Source organism: Dromiciops gliroides, chromosome 5 (genome assembly GCF_019393635.1).
Source record: "Dromiciops gliroides isolate mDroGli1 chromosome 5, mDroGli1.pri, whole genome shotgun sequence".
Lineage (NCBI taxonomy): Eukaryota > Metazoa > Chordata > Mammalia > Microbiotheria > Microbiotheriidae > Dromiciops > Dromiciops gliroides.
Genome location: NC_057865.1, coordinates 148386567 through 148407268, shown reverse-complemented (window position 1 = coordinate 148407268; position 20702 = coordinate 148386567). Strand labels below are relative to the sequence as shown.

General features: G+C 37.1%; 1 protein-coding gene across 4 annotated transcripts in view; it reads right to left on the bottom strand.

The window, feature by feature from the left end:
* The window catches only part of RELN (reelin), a 577995-nt gene that overhangs the window by 163689 nt on the left and 393604 nt on the right, over positions 1-20702 (bottom strand). For all 4 annotated transcript variants that reach the window (XM_043965756.1, XM_043965757.1, XM_043965754.1 and 1 more), the window contains exons 21-22: positions 10348-10540; positions 5864-5976 (exon numbers count right to left, since the gene is read on the bottom strand). In XM_043965756.1, the coding sequence (XP_043821691.1) occupies positions 5864-5976; positions 10348-10540 (306 nt within the window). The remainder of the gene's footprint in view (positions 1-5863; positions 5977-10347; positions 10541-20702) is intronic.

Sequence of the window (20702 nt, the reverse complement as noted above, 5' to 3'; positions counted from 1 at the left end):
GCTCAAACTAAGGGAATAGAATTTGAGGAGTAATACAAGAGAAACATTGAGAAAGAAGAAATCCTTAAAAAGTAGAATTATACAATATACATAATTATGTATAATAAATAGCATAATAGACATGATATATATATATAATTATATAATAGCTGGCTTTTCAATAGTACTTTAGTCAAAAAATATGCGAATGTTTCACAGATCTAATTTGAGCCTCATAAAAACCCTGTATGAGGGTAAGTGTGACATCACAATGTGTGGAGACCTCAGCCTTAGTCAGGAAAAAACTGGGTTCAGGTTCTGACTCAGAAGTATAACTAGCCATTTGGCCAGTTACTTAATTTCTTAACATCTCAGTCAGTAAACATCTATTAAATAGTTAATGTGCTATGCCCTGGGAATGCAAAGAGAAGCAAAAACAGTCTTTGCCTTCAAAGAATTCATATTCGAATGGGGGAGACAACATCTAAATAACTAATTTTTTTGGTTGGTTAGTTGTGTCTGACTCTTTGTGACTCAATTTGGGTTTTCTTGGTAGAGATACTGGAATGATTTGCCATTTCCTTCTACAGCTCAATTTATAGGTGAGGAAATGGGGACAAACAGGATTAAGTGATTTAGCCAGGGTCACACAGCTAATAAGTGTCTGAGGACACATTTGAATTTGGGTCCTCCTGACTCTAGGGCTGGCACTCTATCCACTCAGCCACCTAGCTGCCCCTAATAACTCAATTCTCCTCCCCTCCAATCCCTTCTCTTCTCTTTCTTCCCTACCCCCTTTCTCCAAATTGTTTTGCCCTTATCGTTATAAAGATTGTAAGCCCTCAATAGACTATAACCTCTTAGAGTGTTAGAGGTTTTTTTATTTGACTTTGGCTCTTCCATGCCTAGCACAGTGCCCTGCATATATTGGGTGCTTATTGATTAAATAAATTATAATATAACACATATGTCAGTATATTAGTGGAAGTATTTGGAGAATTTAAAGATAATGCAATTTTACCTTTATATGGCAATACAACATGGTCTCTAAGGTTACTGTTGTTACTCTCAATTTATTTGTCTAAATATTTATATACAGACACATGTTTGATTATTTTTCTCTTCCTTTTCTCGTTGATTCATGCCTATTGTGAGCACTCTAAAGCTATAATACTTCCCTAAGATAAAAGCAGCTTAAAGTGGATTATTTTATTAAAGACTGTCATACATACTTGAATGTGACCATGTTAATTACGAGAAAGGAAATGGAAAAAGGTTGGACGTTGGCCATATTTTCAGTGATTAAAAAAACACACCTGGTCTTCTTGAGCAATCTCTGTTTGGCCACATGTGAGAATACAAAGTGAGATCTCACTGATTTTCAGCTTTCAAAATGCTTAAACTTTCCATTCCTCTGCCCCTTGACCATTTTTACTTTGAAATACTAAGGAGTGTACTTTGGAGGATAATCATGTATTTATTTCATGCCTACACTGGATTCACTCAGAAAGTTAAACAATTACTGTGGGATATGAATATGCCTTATGGATTTCCAGCCAGGTAGTCTGGATTCCCAGGGGCAGATTGGGCACCAGAAATAAACTCAATACCCTTTTGATTTGATTTTTATCCTATAGATTTCAGTATCTGAAATAATGTCATGTCCTCTCTTGATAGTCAGGGAACCTGAGGAATCAAGGTAAATGCAAGCTGACAAAATTGTACTTGCCACCTTCAGAGTTGGTGTAATTACATTTACTCAATTATTCTGAAACTCTTATTCAGTCATTAAGTGTTGATTTGTTTATGAAGTCAGCAACTGACAGCTGTTTGGATCTCATTAAGTCCTGTTCTTATGTAAATGCCCCTCATAAAACTGAAATTAATTTTCATCGGATAACAAATGTTCGATTCTTATACAACACAATTTCTCTGAGCAGGTGTATATATTCACGGTTTCCCCCACTAGCTGGTCCCATCTAACACATTTTCCTAACAGATATTCATATACACAAGGACCCTGGAAAACCACATTTGTCTTATTGCTCTACACTTATGGTTTCATATGTTTGAATAACAACACCAGGACACTGGGGGGAGATTTGCGGAAGATGAGTCTAGCTTGAAGTTGTACTCCCTATCCATTCTGAATCTTTAGCAAAACCTTCAAAAGTTGTAAGAGGAACTAAAAGGACCAACTTAAGAGCACTGAGGACAATAAATGTATTTCATCCCTACGTTCCAGTTTTTTAAAAAAATAATACAACTCTAAGCATTATAAAAACAGCAGTTGGAACACCTGTTTTTTTCTGAAGCTATGACAATATTTGGTTTCCATATTGATTAATTGGAATGCTAAAGTAAATACTTTACTAAGGTGTCTGGACTGTCCTCTCTTATTATTACTTCTGGGAAAAATCTAAATTAAATAATTTAAGATCTACTTTTAATGTAGAACATCAGGGGAACTAAGGTATTGGGCTCTTAACCCAATTAGGTAAAATTAAGGTACCTTTTAGAAAGCATTTTCAAAGTCCAGCGAACAATTTGACAGTCTCTTGGCCTGAAGGGGTTAATGCATATGTAGCATCCCTATTACTCTGCAGAGACCCCATCTAGCTTTGGGGGAGCTAGGTTTGGTTGGGGATATATATATATATATATATATATATATATATATATATATATATATATATATATACACGCGCACACACACACACACACATCTAGCTAGCTAGCTAGCTAGATTGATTGATCGATTGGAAGTGAGGATAGAAATGAAGCTGTTGAGGACAAGGGGTGCTAGATTCAAAGTCCAAGAGGGATGCTAGGCCAGGCAGAGGGGACAGCAGATTTTTCTTTTCATGGGGCTAGTCCTTGAGTCCATCTATTTAGCTCTGTGATGGACTAACTGCGGGTAGAAGAAGTTGGGATCCCTGTAAAGATAAGGGATCCAAGACCAAGAAAACCAACTGCACTGGTTGGTTTAGTTTTCTCTAAAGGTCATTCCATGTGTTCTGACTCCCAGGTTAAGAGTTCCTTCAGAGTTTCTATGTCTTTGTGTAAACACAGTCCCTACTGGATATTTGAATTGAGATTGAGTAAGGCAATCCTTTATTCACTTGTAGGGGAGAAAACATGGTAAACCAAACAAAGTCAAATTTTATTTCCTATAATTCCTGGGCTGAAGCAATTTCTGTTCTATAGAGGGAGCTTTGGGGATTTAGGAGACCAACAGGATACTAGCTGCTGGATAAATGTTTTTATTATTTGTTTAGACACTGGGTGCTGATTGTCATGCATCGTTTATTTGTTTATTCAATTTATGCTAAAAGTAAAACTACTGTATTCCAAGCACATCTGTCTTCTGAGCAGAGTCAATTCCATCTTACTAGGATAAAGCGAGTTAAAAAGATGAGGACTCACTGTTAAGCGAGGGCTTGAGAATTTAATTGTTATTGGGTAAATCCACATGTTCTCTGACAAGGATTCATTGCTTCCTCCTTGAGGGAGTTAGGGCACTCAGCACCCCATCGAGCATGGCTTATAGAAATCTCTAGGACCCAGATACCTTTTGTTCAACATGATCAGGTGCCTGGCAATGTCACTTGGTATATAAACACAGCCTGAAGCAGTGATGTCAAACTCAAATGGAAATGGATCCTGGGGACAGCATATTGATTTAGAAAACTACAAATTGACATTATCTATGCCACTATAGTTTTACTTATTTTATTAAATTTACAATTTTTTTTTGGTGGGGCAATGAGGGTTAAGTGACTTGCTGAGGGTCACACAGCTAGTCAAGTGTCTGAGGCTGGATTTGAACTCAGGTCCTCCTGAATCCAAGGCCAGTGCTTTATCCACTGTGCCACCTAACTGCCCCCTTAAATTTACATTTTGATCTGGCTCAGGTCCCACTCTGTAATACCTGGGGCTCAAAGAGTGACCCACTTACCTCTCTCCCTCCCATCTTTCCCCTACCTCCCATTTGGGTTTGACACTTCTGCACTCAAAGGCCTAATGAATAAAAGTTTTGGCCTTGTTGTTATACACTGTTTGGAAGGTCACCCTCCAAATTTTCTCACACACTCATTGCTGAAAATGATTTTGCTCACTATTTTCTGCCATCTCCACTGGTGACAAGATCCATGTTGAGAATTGTTTTTTAACAGTTGAACCACACAATTCCTTAATCTTCTTCAATTTCAGTGACAACACTTCACTTTAGCCATAGTCAGATCTCTGACCTCACCATCTCTCAGTTCTATTCCACTAACATGGGACTAAAGTTCGACTCTCTAATTTGCTCTAAAATTCTACTGTGTGCAATCATAACCTACTTTCCATTCCCCTATCTTTTACTAATTCTTTTTTGTTTGTTTGTTTGTTTGTTTGTTTGTTTTTTTAGTGAGGCAATTGGGGTTAAGTGACTTGCCCAGGGTCACACAGCTAGTAAGTTTTAAGTGTCTGAGGTTGGATTTGAACTCAGGTACTCCTGACTCCAGGGCCGGTGCTCTATCCACTGTACCACCTAGCTGCCCTCTTTTACTAATTCTAAACCTTGTTGTTCAGATGTTTTTCAGCCATGTCTGACTCTTCATGATCCCATTTGGAGTTTTCTTGGCAAAGATACTGGAGTATTTTACTATTTCCTTCTCTAGCTCAGATATGACTGAAAAACAACAAATAATTGTTAATCTTTTCATTATACAATTTGGAAATATCTTCTATATTAATTATAAACTTGATTATTAAATAATCATTATATTTTCACTCAATATTCTTTCAATGAAGTATATCACATTAAAAATTCTACTTGAAATATTTTTTAAAAAGGTCTAATTATAAACTGAGCTACAGAAATACAAAAATGGAGAGGGTTAGGCAAAGTGGAGATACATTAGTGAAAAGCATGGGAAAAGAAGTTAAAAAATTGAATGAAGATATGGAAAATTAGTGGAAAAAGAATTTTGCGATTTTTAATTTCAACTAACATAAAGCCTCATCCTTAAAGACAAAGTTGGGGGCAGCAGCTAAGTGGCACAATGGATAAAGCACTGGCCCTGGATTCAGGAGGACCCGAGTTCAAATCCAGCCTCAAACACTTGACCCTGGGCAAGTCACAACCCTCATTGCCCCACAAAAAAGACAAAGTTATTCTATTATAATGAAATAATTTTATCTTTGGAAAAACAAAAGCTAGAAATGAACCTAGAAATGACTCATCCAAATATTTGAACATAAAATCAAATCTTCATACTAAATGATGTAAAATTTCCAATTGGGAATTTGTTTAGTTTTTCCAATTTTCAGAATATGGTATTGTAAGGTAAGCAATTTAAGAGTGATCTGATTTTAAGCTCTATGTTCTTATTCTGGGCATGAAGTTCCTTCTTGGAGCAAAATATATAGTATAGTATTATATATTTTGCTCCAAGGGAATTTAGGAGTTATTTAGTCAATCTCTTCACCTTACAGATGAATAAATGAAGTTCACAGAGTTTTAAAGGTCTGTTCAAGATCACAAAGATCATTCAAGACCGATGAGGGACCACCCAGGTCTTCTGGTTCCCAGTCCAATGCAGTCCACAGAATTGTGTGTAGGTGAGAAGAACATTTTAGGAAAAGAGGAGAGGGAATTTATTTTATGAAACACGACTCTTAGATGAAATTAAAAGTTTATTTTTTCTTGCTAACACCAAATTTTCAATGATACCCTTAAAATAGACAAGAACCTTCAATTCTATAAGTGAAAACAAAAAAGAGCTCCTCATTGTACTTAACTAATACTTTATAATCTAAATATGTCCATAGAAATAGTAATGCAGCAAATCTGGGGTACACCAAGGTAATGATGATATTTCAAAATGACATCTCTTACCAAGTTTTCTGAGGAAGAAGAACAGTGATTCTTCTCCACTGTGTAAATTCACTGGAATGGTAGATGCTTGCAGATGTAAATTCTTGACAGCTGGGCATTCCAGGAAGGCATTCCTAAATAAAAGCCATTAAAAAATCAAGATTATCTTGAATTTTTTTCTCCACATGTCGAATTTTCCTCATTCTAGAAATGAACAATATCTTAGAAGTTTCTAGGTTGTAAATGAAACCAATCTGAGATCAGGATGTAAGACTTTTTTTTGGTCAGACTAGAATATTTTGGAAATATTCACAAGTATAAGCTTAAATGTAATTAAACAAATTAAGTTCACACATACATACATATACATATACATATATATATCACACACACACACACACACACACACACACCATTTTAAGGGATTTAGGCTAACTTTATTGACCTGTTATCCTAACTTTTGTCCCATAGTAACGATATATAATTCTTTTATTTATTTATTTATTTTTTTTGTGGGGCTATGGGGGTTGTGACTTTCCCAGAGTCACACAGCTAGTAAGTGTCAAGTATCTGAGGTGGGATTTGAACTCAGATACTCCTGAATCTAGGGCTGGTGCTTTACCCACTGCGCCATCTAGCTGCCCCCAACAATATGTAATTCTTAAAGTCTTCCTCAATTGTTTCCAATTATCCTTGGAAACATAAGTACTAAAATTGATAATCCTTCTAACACCCTAAAACTGTTAGTTCATCAAACTTCTACTAACACCATATCCATTCTACCTTAGTCACTTACAGTGTTCATTGTATTGTGTATCTTGAGGTTTCTCTCTTTTCTTTCCTTCCACTACTCCTATACTTCCCTTATCTTGCTTTTTACCCTCAATGTGCCTTATGCAATATAAATCCAAGATTTTGATTTTAGTTTATCTTTTCTGTCCTGACTTCAATTACTTCTCTTCAGTCTTGACACTCCTGTAGTTGACACATTTCAACACTGCAGCAATAAAGAAGATTCTCCATATTCCTTTCTGACACTGGAATTTTGACATTTGTTGTTGTTCAGTCATTTCAGTCGTGTCCAACTTTTCATGACCTTATTTGGGGTTTTCTTGACAATGATACAAGAGTGGTCTGTCATTTCTTTCTCCAGCTCATTTTGTAGATGAGGAAACAAGGTTAAGGGTTACACAGCTAAGATGTATCTGAGGTCAGATTTGAACTCACGAAGATGAATCTTCCTTGTCCTAGGCCTGGCATTCTTATTGACTGCATCAGCTAGTTGTCAAGCTGTTCCCCTCTTCCTGCCCTTCTAATGACCAATATTGGATATTCCTTTCATTTGCCTCCTCAGCTCTTAAACTTGAATATTTTTAAATGATGTCAGGGAAGCATTGTCCAGTCAATTCATGCTTCCTTCAGTTGGGTCCTTACTATTAATGACATTTCTTTTATATATCTCTTATTAACTATCAAACTCCATACAGATATTGGTCTAAATCTTCTCCTTTCTGCTCAAACTCACAATTGGACTTTCATAGGCATAAGAATATATCATCCACCTAACTGAAAAGATTGAAGCTATAAATATTCTTCCTCCTGTTTCCTGTTCTACTCTTAAATGGATGACCCATCTATTACACTTCTTTCCAGGTCAAAGTAGCCCTCCTCTTGGCCAAGGCTAATGATTCCATTTGTGAACTTGACCATCTACTCTCATCACTCTTTGTTCCATCTCTCCCCTCTGATTGTCAATCTTTACATATTTATTGACTTTCTCCTCTGCCTTCAAGTAGGCCAAAGTCTTCCCTATTCCAAAATACCTTCCATTAATCTTGCTACTTCATATGATCCTATATCTCTCTTCCCTTCACTGTTAAGCTTCTATTCTTATTGCCTCTACTTTCTCACTATCTACTTAATCATATCACTCTCACCTATGCACAATTAATTTTTATTTTTTGAACTTAATAAACACCAAATAAAAGGAACATTTTCATATACTTTGGGAAACAGATGATTATATCTAAATCTTTATTGTGTAAAGTTTGCTCTTTTTTTCAGATAAAGTATATAATAAATTCAACAAGTGACTTACAAAGCTTTCCTGATGTCTGTGATTCCTTTTGACCTTCCTTCTGTTTTCTTCTGTTTTTTTTCCTTTTGGGGAAAACCCTCCCACCTCCCCTGACCATTGAAAGAAAGAAAGAAAAACAAAGTCCTTGGAAACAAATATGTATAGCCAAAGAAAAGGAATGCCCACATATCAGACTTTCTAACCCCATCACTGTACTGAAACTACTTTTTTTCAAAGTCACCAATGATCCTGAATTGAACAATTCAGTGAATTTTTCTCAGTCCTCACCCCTCTTAAAGTTTCTGCACATATGACACTATTGACTTTAGATCCTTCACAACACCCTCTCTTCCTTTGGCATTCTATGACCTTCATCTCTCCTGGTTCTTTTCTCCATCTGATCCATCCTTCTCATTTTTCTTGGTTGGTTCATTTTCTGCCTTCCTTTCTCTAATGTGGTTGTCCACCAGAGCTGTCTGCCCCTTTTCTTTCTCCACACACTCCTTTGGAAATCTTATCTACTCTCCCACCTTCAATTATTGTAACTATATAGATAGGTAAGGGAAGGGAATGAGCACTTACATAGTGCCTCCTGGTTTCCAGGCACTCTGCTAAAATGGCTACTATATCTATGCATTTGGTTTTACTCTCTGTCCTCAATTCCAACATTATATAAACTGCCACCTGGCCATTTCTTCCTGTACATCCTCCAGGCACTTTGAACTCAACAGATCTGAAATAGAATCTGTTCTCTTCCCTGCTAAATATGTCCCCTTCTACTGACTTGCCTATTCTTGTTGAGGGCACAATCATTTTTTCAGTTTCTGAGTATCTTCTTCAGCTTCACAACCTTGAAGTTTTCCTTGACTTTTTCTCATTCTGTATATTCATTCAGCTTACAAGTCTTATCTATCAAGTCTACTACTATGGCCTCTCACACCCATCCTCTTCTCTATATCACCCCTAATTAAGGTCCATACCATCTCTCCCCTAAAATACTATAGTATGCTAATTTGCCTCCCTTCTTTTGGTCTCTTGCCTCTCTAATCTATCCTAGATATAACAGTCAAAATAATCTTCCCAAGATACGTGTCTGACTAGGCTACTAATCCCAATCAAAAATATTCAATGGATTTCTCTAGATTACAAGAAATACTCCCTAAAGTAAGAGGAAACCCATCAATTGTGAAATGGCTTAACAAATGGTTCCAAATAGATATAATAGAGTACTTCTATGTCATAAGAAGTAACGAATTATTTCAGAGAATGTTGGAGAGATTTGTATGAACTGATGGAGAGTTAAGTGAGTAGAGCAATTAATACAACAAGAAAAACAACTTTTAATGACTTAAGAATTAGATCAAATTCTCAAACATGATTTTAGAGAAGTGATGATGAAAAATGCTATTCATCTCTTAAAATAAAGGTGAGGAACTTAAGCTGTAGAAAGAGAATACATTTTTGTACATGATCAACATGGGAAGTTAATGCATGATGATACATATTTGTTATTTTTTTTTCTTTTGTCCAATTTAGGTGTGGAAATAGGTAGGGAGAGAAAAAGCACTCTATACTATTCAAATCCTCCCTCCATTCTTTGTCCCCTGAGAATTTACAGGATTTTTTTCCCCCTTGGTTGCTTGGAATATACACATTCTCTTCATTTCTTCCTGTTGAAACACTTATTCTTCCTTGAAACTTTTCCCGGTCTCCTGCCCCCAAGGTAATAGTGTTCTCTCTTTCTTGTGGCCTCATTTCCCCAGGCTTCCTTTCTACTTCCCTTCACCTGTAACTGGACATTTCTGGTATTTGCCAAATATTTAATGATTAGAAGTATAAAAATCCTTTAAGGCAGAGACTTTTGTCTTTTGCCTTTTAGTCTTCAGCACCTAGTGCAGTGCCTGGAGCATGCAAGGTAGTCAATAAAATACTAGTTAATACAAGTTAACACTAGTTGAATGGGATTTCTAAAGTTTTTGTTGTTAAGTAGTAAGAAAAAAATTAAATTCATTGTGAAAGGGCAGAGATATATGGGGCAATGAGGGTTAGGTGACTTGCCCTGGGTCACACAGCTAGTAAGTGTCAAGTGTCTGAGGCCGGATTTAAACTCAGGCCCTCCTGAATCCAGGGCTGGTGCTTTATCCACTGTACCACATAGCAGAAGCAGGTGTTCTATCCACCACACCACCTAGCTGCCCCAAGACAAATACTATTTAAAAGACTTTTGCAACATATAGGATCTAACTACAGGCCTTCTATCTAGCTCTTTGATCAAGACAGCTGAACAAGGGACACTCAAAGTGAATCAACCAATTTTGCCATTTCTTTTCAAACAATTCTAAATTTTTTGTAAGTTACTTCTTCAATTCCTGTGAGAAAATTTACTATCAGAAGATTTTAAAGAAAGGACTCAATCACCAAGCCTTACCTCCTGTACAAGGTGCCACGTAAGACCATGGTTGGTAGAGTAGTCAAGTTTCACCTGGTTGTCCATATGGGGGGTATATTTCTGGCCACACCCCATCACTAGACTGAACTGTATCATATATGAAGCTCCAATCTGCATAGACTGTGTTTCCACATAACGCATGCTTGAGGCAAGTTTAGAGTCTCCTGTAAAACTGAAAGACACAGAAGATGCATCTGAAGCTTAATGGAGAAACACCTCAAAGGTAATATTACAACTGTTGCATTGATGGCTATACCCCTAAGAGGTTGTTCAGATGTTTTCCAGTCTCGTCTGACTCCTCATGACCTCATTTGGGATTTTCTTGGCAAAGATACTGGAGTGGTTTGCCATTTCCTTCTCCAGATCATTTTACAGATAAGGAACTGAGGCAAACAGGTTAAGTGACTTGCCCAGGATCACACGGCCCATAAGTGTCTGAGTCTGGATTTGAATTAATGAATATGAGTTTTCTTGACTCCAGGCTTGGTACTCTATCCACTGCATCAACAAGTACTGAGATCAAACTGTGTGCTATGGAGTTACAAAAATATATTTATGAAGTCATTGCTCTCAAAGAGTTTACAGTTTACCGATGGATGAGATGAGGCATATAAAAATGTACTCAGCCCAGCTATATGGTCAACTCAATTATTCCTATGGAAATTGTTCTTTAGTAAATCTTTTAATAGTATGCAGTATTCATAAGTCCCTTATCAACTTACTGTTTTCAATAAGAGCGAGTGGAGGAAAAAGGCTTTAAAAATCCCAATTATTATTATGACCTCTTGGAAAGGTATGAGTTAGAAATATAAGAAGGCATGCAGAGAAAGAGATACTGTATAAATTGGCACTTTACATCAAGTGAAGAGATAATGCCATCTATTACCAGCATAGAATAGTTATTGTGATAAGATGAGTGGGGAGGCAGGATAGGTCAGCTAAACAAAGCTTCACAGCTCATATTTCTCCAGGTCTCCTATACATCTACATATTTTTGTTTGAAGTATTAAATTCTCAGAATAGCAGAAATACTTATATGAGAGAATAATTTAAAAATAAATTTTTGAAGTCAGTACAGTCAACTTCTGATTAACCATACTGAGGATAACCTTGGTATAGATAATAAAATTATTTAAAAATCATTGTAATGTGTTTTTCTCAGACACACTTGACACTGTTAATAGATACAGCAAAACAACTTTGGATAAAACAATGTTATAGAGCAGAAGCGTGAAGCTCAAAAAGAAATGGATCTCTGAAGGTCACATATTGACTTAGAAAACCACAAAGTAACATTATTTATGTTGTATTGTATTTTTCAAAAAATTATTTTGTTAAACATTTCTCAATCATATCTTAATCAGGTTCAGGCCTCACCTGTGAGGGCAATGCTTGGCACCTGGGTTATAGGGCATAGTTATTTTCAACAATAGTAGTATAGATGGAAGATGAGTTCTTGGGAAGTCAAAATCTGAATTATAAAAACTTGGAATTGATCTTTATAAACACCTGATACCATAATGGAGCTGCACTGCTTGCCTACCTAAGAGATGAGGTGTAAACTAGAACACCAAGTTATCTGAGGGACCCTGATGCTTTGGACTAGCAAACAATGAAATTGAGGTGGGCATGGCTGACTCAAAGACAAGAAGCAAAGAATCCAGTGACAGCCCCATTCACAAAGAGTCATCAAATTAATTGCTCTACTTAGCCACTTCTCAATATAAAGGAAGAGAGGGTAGGAGAAAACCAGATGAGTTTCTTTTCTACTTTTACATCTTTTTCTGCAAGTTCTAAATCACTTCCCCATGACTTTCCTTATTTTTCCATGTTCCCCCCTCCCCCGCCAAAGTACCAGGTAGCTGCAGTCATTTACTGCTCCCATACATTGTAAAGTAGCCCAATACTTTCCCATTTTTTTCTTCCTCTGAGGGAAATAGATTAAACTTTCCCCAGCTGTGGACAACATATTTTTTTGTTTTTGTTTTTGTAAGAAACTATGTCCAAACTCATTTGAGAATTATGTTCTCCTGACTGATCTTAAACTGCTGGTGGGGAGAATTCTGGAAAGGAATGAGCCCTTCTCATGCCTCTTCTAATTCATGGGATGAGAGGATCATGGATTTGGAGCTGGACAGATAGTCCCCATTGCATTTTACAGATGAGGAAACTGAGGGTCAGGATAGTTGTGTAACTTCACACAGGTTAGAAAGCAGAGGAGCAGGCATAGGAACCCAGGTTCTCTGACTCCATAATCTGTGCTTTTATTCTATCACAAAAATTGCTTGGATGAAGATATAATGGAATCATACTGGGGCACTTGATGGGCATTACCCTGTTTGCTAGTATTTGAGTACCATATGGACCTCTCGCTAATTAAATTTTTGTGTGGTCTGCAACTGTTTCTGGGATCTCTTTAGTACAAAATTCATGTAAATAGCCCTACTAAGCACCTGTATAAGGTCATTAGCTATTGCAAACAAGTTTGCTGTGTTTAATAAATAGTCCTTGTGCAGTGATTTGTACTTTGATAAAATTTAAAAAAAACACGTGTGTGTGTGTGTGTGTGTGTGTCTGTGTCTGTGTGAAAGAATTAGTAGGGGAGTAAAATTAAATGAGTTGATTGTGTTAAGGAATGATTTTCTATCCAGTTCTAATGAATTATCTTGCCAAGGGAAGAGTAATCTTTGCTCTGCTAAGGCTAATGCCTCAACCAGAACCTGAGTCTCATTGCAGAGGTGCAGAAGAACTCAAAAGTCAATTATACCAATTTATAATGTAAGAAGAATTATTTATATAAAATACTGAATAAGTGGTCATACAGTCTTTGGTTGAAGATCTCTAACAAAGGAGAACCCAGTACCTTATGAGGCAGCCAAAATCCACCTTTGGCTATCCCTTAGATTAAACCTTAATTTGGTGTTTCTTTGCAACTTTCCATTGCTTCTGCTTCTGTCCTCTGAGGACAAGCAAACAAATCTAACCCCTTACCCAAGGTATAGTCCTTCAGATTTTTGAAAACAGCCTTTCCATCAATCTACTTAAGCTAAACATTCCTGGTTGCTTCAGTTGATCTGCATATGCATAGGTGTACTAATGCCAACTTGAATGGGATCCAGTCAATTATTAAATTATCAGTGTGAGCATTTATACCTCTGAAATGGGCAAACTACAAATCAGGACTTGATTTATTGTTTTGTGAATTGTCTAGACTTAAGAAAGTGTTAATAATGCAGATTAAATGTATCTTCCCACCTAATGGTTGTTAAATATTTATTAGTATTTTCCTATCAATCTTGAGGACCTTAACAATGCTGGTCTACCTCTATTCTTCCTTTATAAATGTCCCAGAATTGAACAAAAATACTTAAAATGGAGGATAATTAGGATGGAGTACAACGGAACTATCACCTTGATAATCCTGGACACTTAATACAGATAAAATCATATCACCCTTATAGGAAATTTAAAAAAATCTTATCATTGTAGCACTTCTAGTTCACAAAACAGCCCAGATGTGTTTCAGAAAAACTGCTGTCTAGACATAGTTCATTGGTTTCACAGCCAATAGGTTGATTTATTAAGTTCAAGTTAAAAACTCAAATGTGTCTCTATTAAAATTCATCTGATCATATTTGGCCAATTGCTCTAGCCTCTTGACATATTTTTGGATCTTGATGTTGACCTCCAGTAAGCTAGCCTACCCTCTTAACACCTGCAAATTTGACAAATATGTCATCCATACCTTTACGTAAGTTATTGGCAAAGTTATCAAACAGCACAGGGCCAAGAAGAGATCACTAGGGAACTTCTCTAGAGACTACTTCCTAAGTTAACTAGTTTTTGGACTCAGCTATTCAATCAGTTCCAAATTCACCATATTGTTATTTAGTCCACATATCTCCATCTTGAATGCACAAATAGCATGAGAGACTTTATTGAGTATTTTGTTAAAATTTAGGTATTATCTATAGGATTCCCTTGATATAGCAGTCTAGTAAACTTGTGTGTGTGTGTGTGTGTGTGTGTGTGTGCAGGGCAATGAGAGTTAAGTGACTTTCCCAGGGCCACATAGCTAGTAAGTGTCAAGTGTCTGAGGTCAAATTTGAACTCAGGTCCTCCTGAATCCACTGTGCCACCTAGCTGCCCCCAGCAGCCACATTAGATCTTTGGAATGACTGTTTCTTTTTCTAAATGGTCAGTAACCATCCCCATAAGAATATATCATAAAATTTTACTAAGAATCAAAATCACTTAATTGGTTTATAGTTTATAGACTTCATTCCTTTTGACCTTTTAAAAATAATGACATTTGCCCTCCTCTAGTCCAGCAAAATGACCCCTCCCATGATCTTTTAAATACCTCCGACCCAATTATTTTTAAAATTTTTATTTTGGTGAGGCAATTGGGGTTAAGTGACTTGCCCAGGGTCACACAGCTAATAAGTGTTAAGTGTCTGAGGCTGGATTTGAACTCAGGTCCTCCTGACTCCAGGGCCAGTGCTCTATGCACTGCGCCACCTAGCTGCCCCAACCCAATTCTTTTACTGAACTAAACTCAAGATTTTCATAGAATGAGAGTCATGCAGCAGTGGATAGAGCACCAGGTTTGGAGTCAGGAAGACCTGAATTAAAATCTGGTCTTAGACACTGACCCTGGGTAAATACTTAGCCCTGTTTGCCTCAGTTCTTCATTTGTAAAATGATCTGGAGAAGGGAATGGCAAACCACTGCAGTACCTTTGCCAAGAAAACCCCAAAGAAGAATCACAAAGAGTAGGACATGATTGAGAAATGATTAAACAACTCTTTGTTATTGATTGTCTGAGATAGGGTATACTCTGATAGGCAAAAACGAAAATTAACTTCCCTTTTCCACAGCCACAGGCATAGAGGAGAGCCCCTTCAGGGACCAGGGTGTGTGTGTGTGTGTGTGTGTGTGTGTGTGTGTGTGTGTGTGTGTGTGTGTGTGTGTGTGTGTGTGTGAGAGAGAGAGAGAGAGAGAGAGAGAGAGAGAGAGAGAGAGAGAGAGAGAGAGAGAGAGAACATACAGAAGGCAAGAGGCTGGTTACATAATTAATTTGAAATTGGAAGGCTTAAGGATGCTCCTGTTTCTGTAACAGAAACAGAGAGGTCTTAAGAACTACAACTGGGTCACCAAAAAGGGGGGAATAATAATACGACAATATTGTGTTGTTATTATAATAACAAGTATTATTACAACAATACTATCTTCTCTTCCTGCTATGAGGCCTAATGAAATAATAATAGTGTGACTTTGTTCACTGTTTTGGGGAGAGACTAGCAATGTATCTTATTTGACATGAAAGCCATAAACATCTGCTTTTACAGAACTGAAAGCTCTTAGGCTGCAGGTTCTGAGGGTATATCCTTTAAAAGACATTGAATAGGAGCCACCTGTCCTTTCCACCAGGACACCAACATCACCACAAACAAAAGCAAAGCAATAAAACTCTTGAGGCAACTTGAAAGAGGGAGACACACAAGCAACTGAGAAGGAAATATTTGAAATCACAGTGAGTCTCTTTAAAGCAAATTTGTATAAAACTGCCATTGTCCTTGGGTGGGGAGCATTCCTTGATAACTAACTGTGCACCTCCATTCATTTCATGGAAAGATATACATTTCACACAAAGTCTCAGTACCTTAAAGAGAATTCTGATGAATTCTTCAATCTCAATGAATTCTAAAATACAAATTTACCGATATAGAGAAGAACATTTCCAAGGATTTAGGCTCATCAATTAGAGTGAGAAGGGATGTCAGAGGTCACATGGTCCAACACTTTTTTTTTTAACAGATAAGGGAACAGGCCCATAAAGATTCTTCAGCTTGCCAAGGTCAGACCAGTGGCTAAGATGAGATTCCAATCTAGCTTCTCTGATTCCAGATTCAACATACCTTTTGCTCCATCATACTGTCTCCTTATTTTTTGTCAATCTTAAAATTCACAACTTTTTTTCCTCTACAGTTGTGAAGAAAACTTTCATAGATGTGTGAAGTTTCATTTTCAGGAAAACAGAAGACCTACACCATGTTCTGTTGGCTCAGTGTCACACAGGAGCCTAGCTTACCTTAGACTTTCAAATGTAAAGCTTTTTGAAGGCAGTTTTACGTCATATACATTTTCTTTACTGCCTGCTCCCCAGCACTTAGTTTGTACACAGTGTGTAATTAGTGAGCACACCCTCTCAGACTTCAAATATGTTTTTTTTTCAAACCAAACTGACATTTCCATTAGTAGCTAAAGACACGAGGATAACCGTAAACCATTTGCTGAAATGCTTTCCTTCAGTTTCCATTTTCTTATTTTCACCAATTCAGATTAATTTGGTAAGCAGTAATACCACTTGTAACTATCTTTGAAACTTTATTATAGGTTTCTTTGTAGTCTAAACATGTCCATCTTAACTGCTTTATAGAATTCCATTGCCAAGATTTATTTAAACATTCCCCTATTGTTGGACATTTAGGTTGCTTCCAGGTTTTGCCTTTTTTCCTTCTATTTTTTATAATTGACTATAATGTTGCTTCAAAAAGAAGCATCAAACAGATGCTTTTCTCTTTGTTAATAATACTGTTAAAGTTTATTTATATGAGGAAAAGTTAGTAGTTTAAGGAATGAATGAGAATAAAGGAGCTGAAATGTCTGATGAAGGCTTGAGGGAGAAATGGGCATGATAATACTATGCAAAGAGTTCTGGTTTGGGATTCCAAGGACAGAGGTTTAAATCTTGCCTCTGGTGGTCATTGTGACTGGGCAAGTCATTTAAGGTCCTTGGACTATATTTTCCTGGTTCATAAAATGAAGGAGCTGAATTAGCTAATTCCCCAGGTCCCTTCCAGATCTCATGTTATCACCCTATGAAAATGAAAAAAGTCTTTTAATACTTTATGCATTGAAAGAAATTAAATATAAATTGTTATTAAGTAGGTACAGTCATCTGTATTAATGTTTAATGTTGTATCTGATAAAAATTAATAAAAACCTTTATTGCCTCCACCATTTGTTTAGCCAGTTCATTTTGTAGTTTTGTAGAATAGGTCCTGTAAAGTATGTCACCTCAACATACTTACTGCTCAGGGAAATTTGGAATTATTTCATATAAGGCATTTCTTCATACATTTTGCTCACTACTCTCTTTGAAAGACTTTTTATAAGTTCCTAAGTGACTATGCTGTTTCTCCCCTTTATTTCTTTCACTAAAGATTTCAAAGGTGAATTCAACATCTGAATTACTTTGGAGTAGGACTTTTATGCATCTCCTTGAGGACTAACAAATTCAAGAGCTTTTAATGCCTTTTTCTATCTATTGTTTTTTCCCCATTGCCTTTAATCTTTGGGTATGTGGGCTATTCTCTTTAGGTTCTTTATTCTTCATTCCATTTCCAGAATATGTCTAGAAACTTGGACTCAGACTTCCCCATTCTGATATGGAAGTTTACTTCTATTTAGATGAATTTTCATCCCATAAAAATTAAGACAGTCAATTATTTTGCTGCTCTGTTTATTCAGCTTTTGCAGAAAATAGTACCTCTCTAAAGAATAGTACTAGATATATTTAGCATTTGCATAAATTTTTGACTCAAGGATCTGATAGCACTATTAAAAACTCCTAATTTACAGGAGAAAAAATAGAAAAAGTATAAGTACAGAAGATTTGGAGATTAAGGCTATGTCACCACAGTGGATTTTTTTCAAATTTATATCTTTTACTTCTAACTATTTCCTCTTTATGTGCACCAATATGGTAGCATGAAAAAAATTTGATTGGAATTCAATGTAATTGCTTAATTAATGGACAAAACAGTTTTGGGGGTATCTATATGTTAAAATGCTAATACTAAAACTCTTCTGTGCCTCTTTCAAAGCACTCTTTTCTCTGGGGTAGGTAGATGGTGCAGTAGATAGAGCAATGGCCTTGAAGTTGGGAGGACCTGAATTAAAATCTGACCTCAGGTAGCTACTAGCTGTGTGGCCCTGGGCAAGTCACTTAACCCCAACTGCCTTAAACGTACAGGGCCATCTCCAGTCATCCTGATGTATATCTTGCCACTGAATGCGGATGGCTGTGGAGGAGAGAGTGAGGTTGGTGACTTTGCACAGACCTCCCTCACTTAAATCCAATCCATTTCAAGTCATGACATCACCCCAATGTCATGGTCCTTTTCAAGAATGAAGGGCTCATTTAAAAAAAAAGGAGCAGCTAGGTGGCGCAGTGGTTAAAGCACTGGCCCTGGAGTCAGGAGGACCTGGGTTCAAATCCGGCCTCAGACACTTAACACTTACTAGCTGTGTGACCCTGGGCAAGTCACTTAACCCCAATTGCCTCACTAAAAAAAAAGAAAGAAAGTGAACCAGTTTCTGGAACTTTAAAAAAAAGAATGAAGGGCAAACAACAACAGCAGCAGCTATAAGCTATACATTTCCTGCTACTTGTCTTAGCATCCCCTGAGACTTATGGCACTATGGGGGAGAGAGGTTATACCAATAATGAAGGACAGTTCTTAATGGCTACACATTATAGTTCCTTCCAGTTGCTGCAAGGGGATAGAGGTAGGAAAGGAAGGTATAGTTTTTTAGAGTCCTTTCTAGTTACATAAAAAGTACTAACTTGTAAGAGCCTTTCTAGAGCTCAACCAAGACTCTTTCTGCTATTTCACAATGGCTAATAGGGAAAGAGTAGCACCCTTATTAAAATAAAAAAAATAAATCCAGATTGTGGTCCTCATCTCAATCTCCTGGAATCCTTCAAAACTCAGCTTTCTATAAGATGCCTTTCATGATCTGCCCAAATCCCATCTAAGACCCTTTCCATTATTTTCCATTTTTTAATAAGGAAAGGTTAGCATCCCATTATTTAAAGAATGCATACCATGGGCCCTCCTCACCTGAACACTTAGAATACCTGGCCTTTCAAGACTCAGCTAAAATGCCACCTTCCATTGGAAGCCTTTCCTGATCCATCCAACTGCTAAAACCCTGCTCCTCCTAAATCACTTTGTATCTATTTTGCATGTGTGCATGCACGCACGTGCACACACACACACAGATACACATTTATTTGTTATCTCCCCTGACAGAATATCAGCTCTTTGAGATAAAAACTCTGTAACTTTTGTCTTTGTACCTCTAGGGCCTGCTGCACAGCAAGTACATCAAAATGCTTGATGACTGTTTGATTGTAGAATCAACTCACAAGACAAACCAAACTTGTGGACAATTCAAATTTATATTTGAATTATCTAATGTGGACAGAAATATACTAGTCAGGCACATTTTCAAGAGAGAAGTCAAAGAAAAAAAGATGTTGAGAATATGGGAGACTCAAAAGGACTAGATAGAAATAAGAAAGTTCAGAAGAGGGATGGGTTTTGGAGAAATGATGATAAAAAAGATTTACAATGTTTTGCAGCCCCATCCATGTCTACTCATCACGTGTAGCTCACTTTTGCCTCAATGAAAATAAAAGGGAAGGAAGAGGTCTTATTAGCCACTACCCTGTGCCCCAAAGAGGGTGTATCTTGCAGCCAGGTAGTCATATGAGAGGCAGAATACATGTGTGGGGGAGAGTTTGCCTATACAAGTGCTGGTGCAGAAACTCCAACAGAAGTCCAGTTAAATCTCCCCTGTAGGGTCAACAGTTGGAACAAAATGGAGGAAGTTAAAAGCTTGCACAGCTCTGGGATATCAACAGCAAGGTGAAGTTGTTTATTAATGGGTGACAGGCGTGGCATGGTTGTCATAGTTTGCTGTCAACGGGGAGTGTGAGATGCTGACCTTTTTATTGGTTATCTACTGGGACCTTGACTCTCTGGAAAATATGGGGCTAGAGTGTTGGGCTGTTTCTAATGAGATGAAATTCAATATGCAAAAATATAAAGTCTTACACTTGAGAACACAGAAACCAACTTCACAAATGATCTGGGAATTTCAGTGGACTTCAAGGTTATTATGAGTCAGAAGTGTGATGTAGCAGTTAAAAAAGCAAAAGCACAAGCGATATTGGGCTGCATTAAGAGAAGCTGAGCTTCCAGTAATAGAGTGGTGATAGTTCTACTCTACTCTGCCCTCATGATAGCTCAAATGGTGTATTTTGTTCAGTTCTTGGCACCATAGTGTAAGCAGGACAGTGCTAAGTAAAAGGGTCCAGAGCAGGGCAATAAGAACCGTGACTGGCCTTGAGTTCACATCATATGGTGATAATTTGATGGAACTGGGGATGTTTAATTTGGAGAAGATAAGACTCAGGGGAAATATAATAGTTGTACTTAAAGTGTTTTCTGGCCTGTTGTATTGAAGAGGGATTAGAT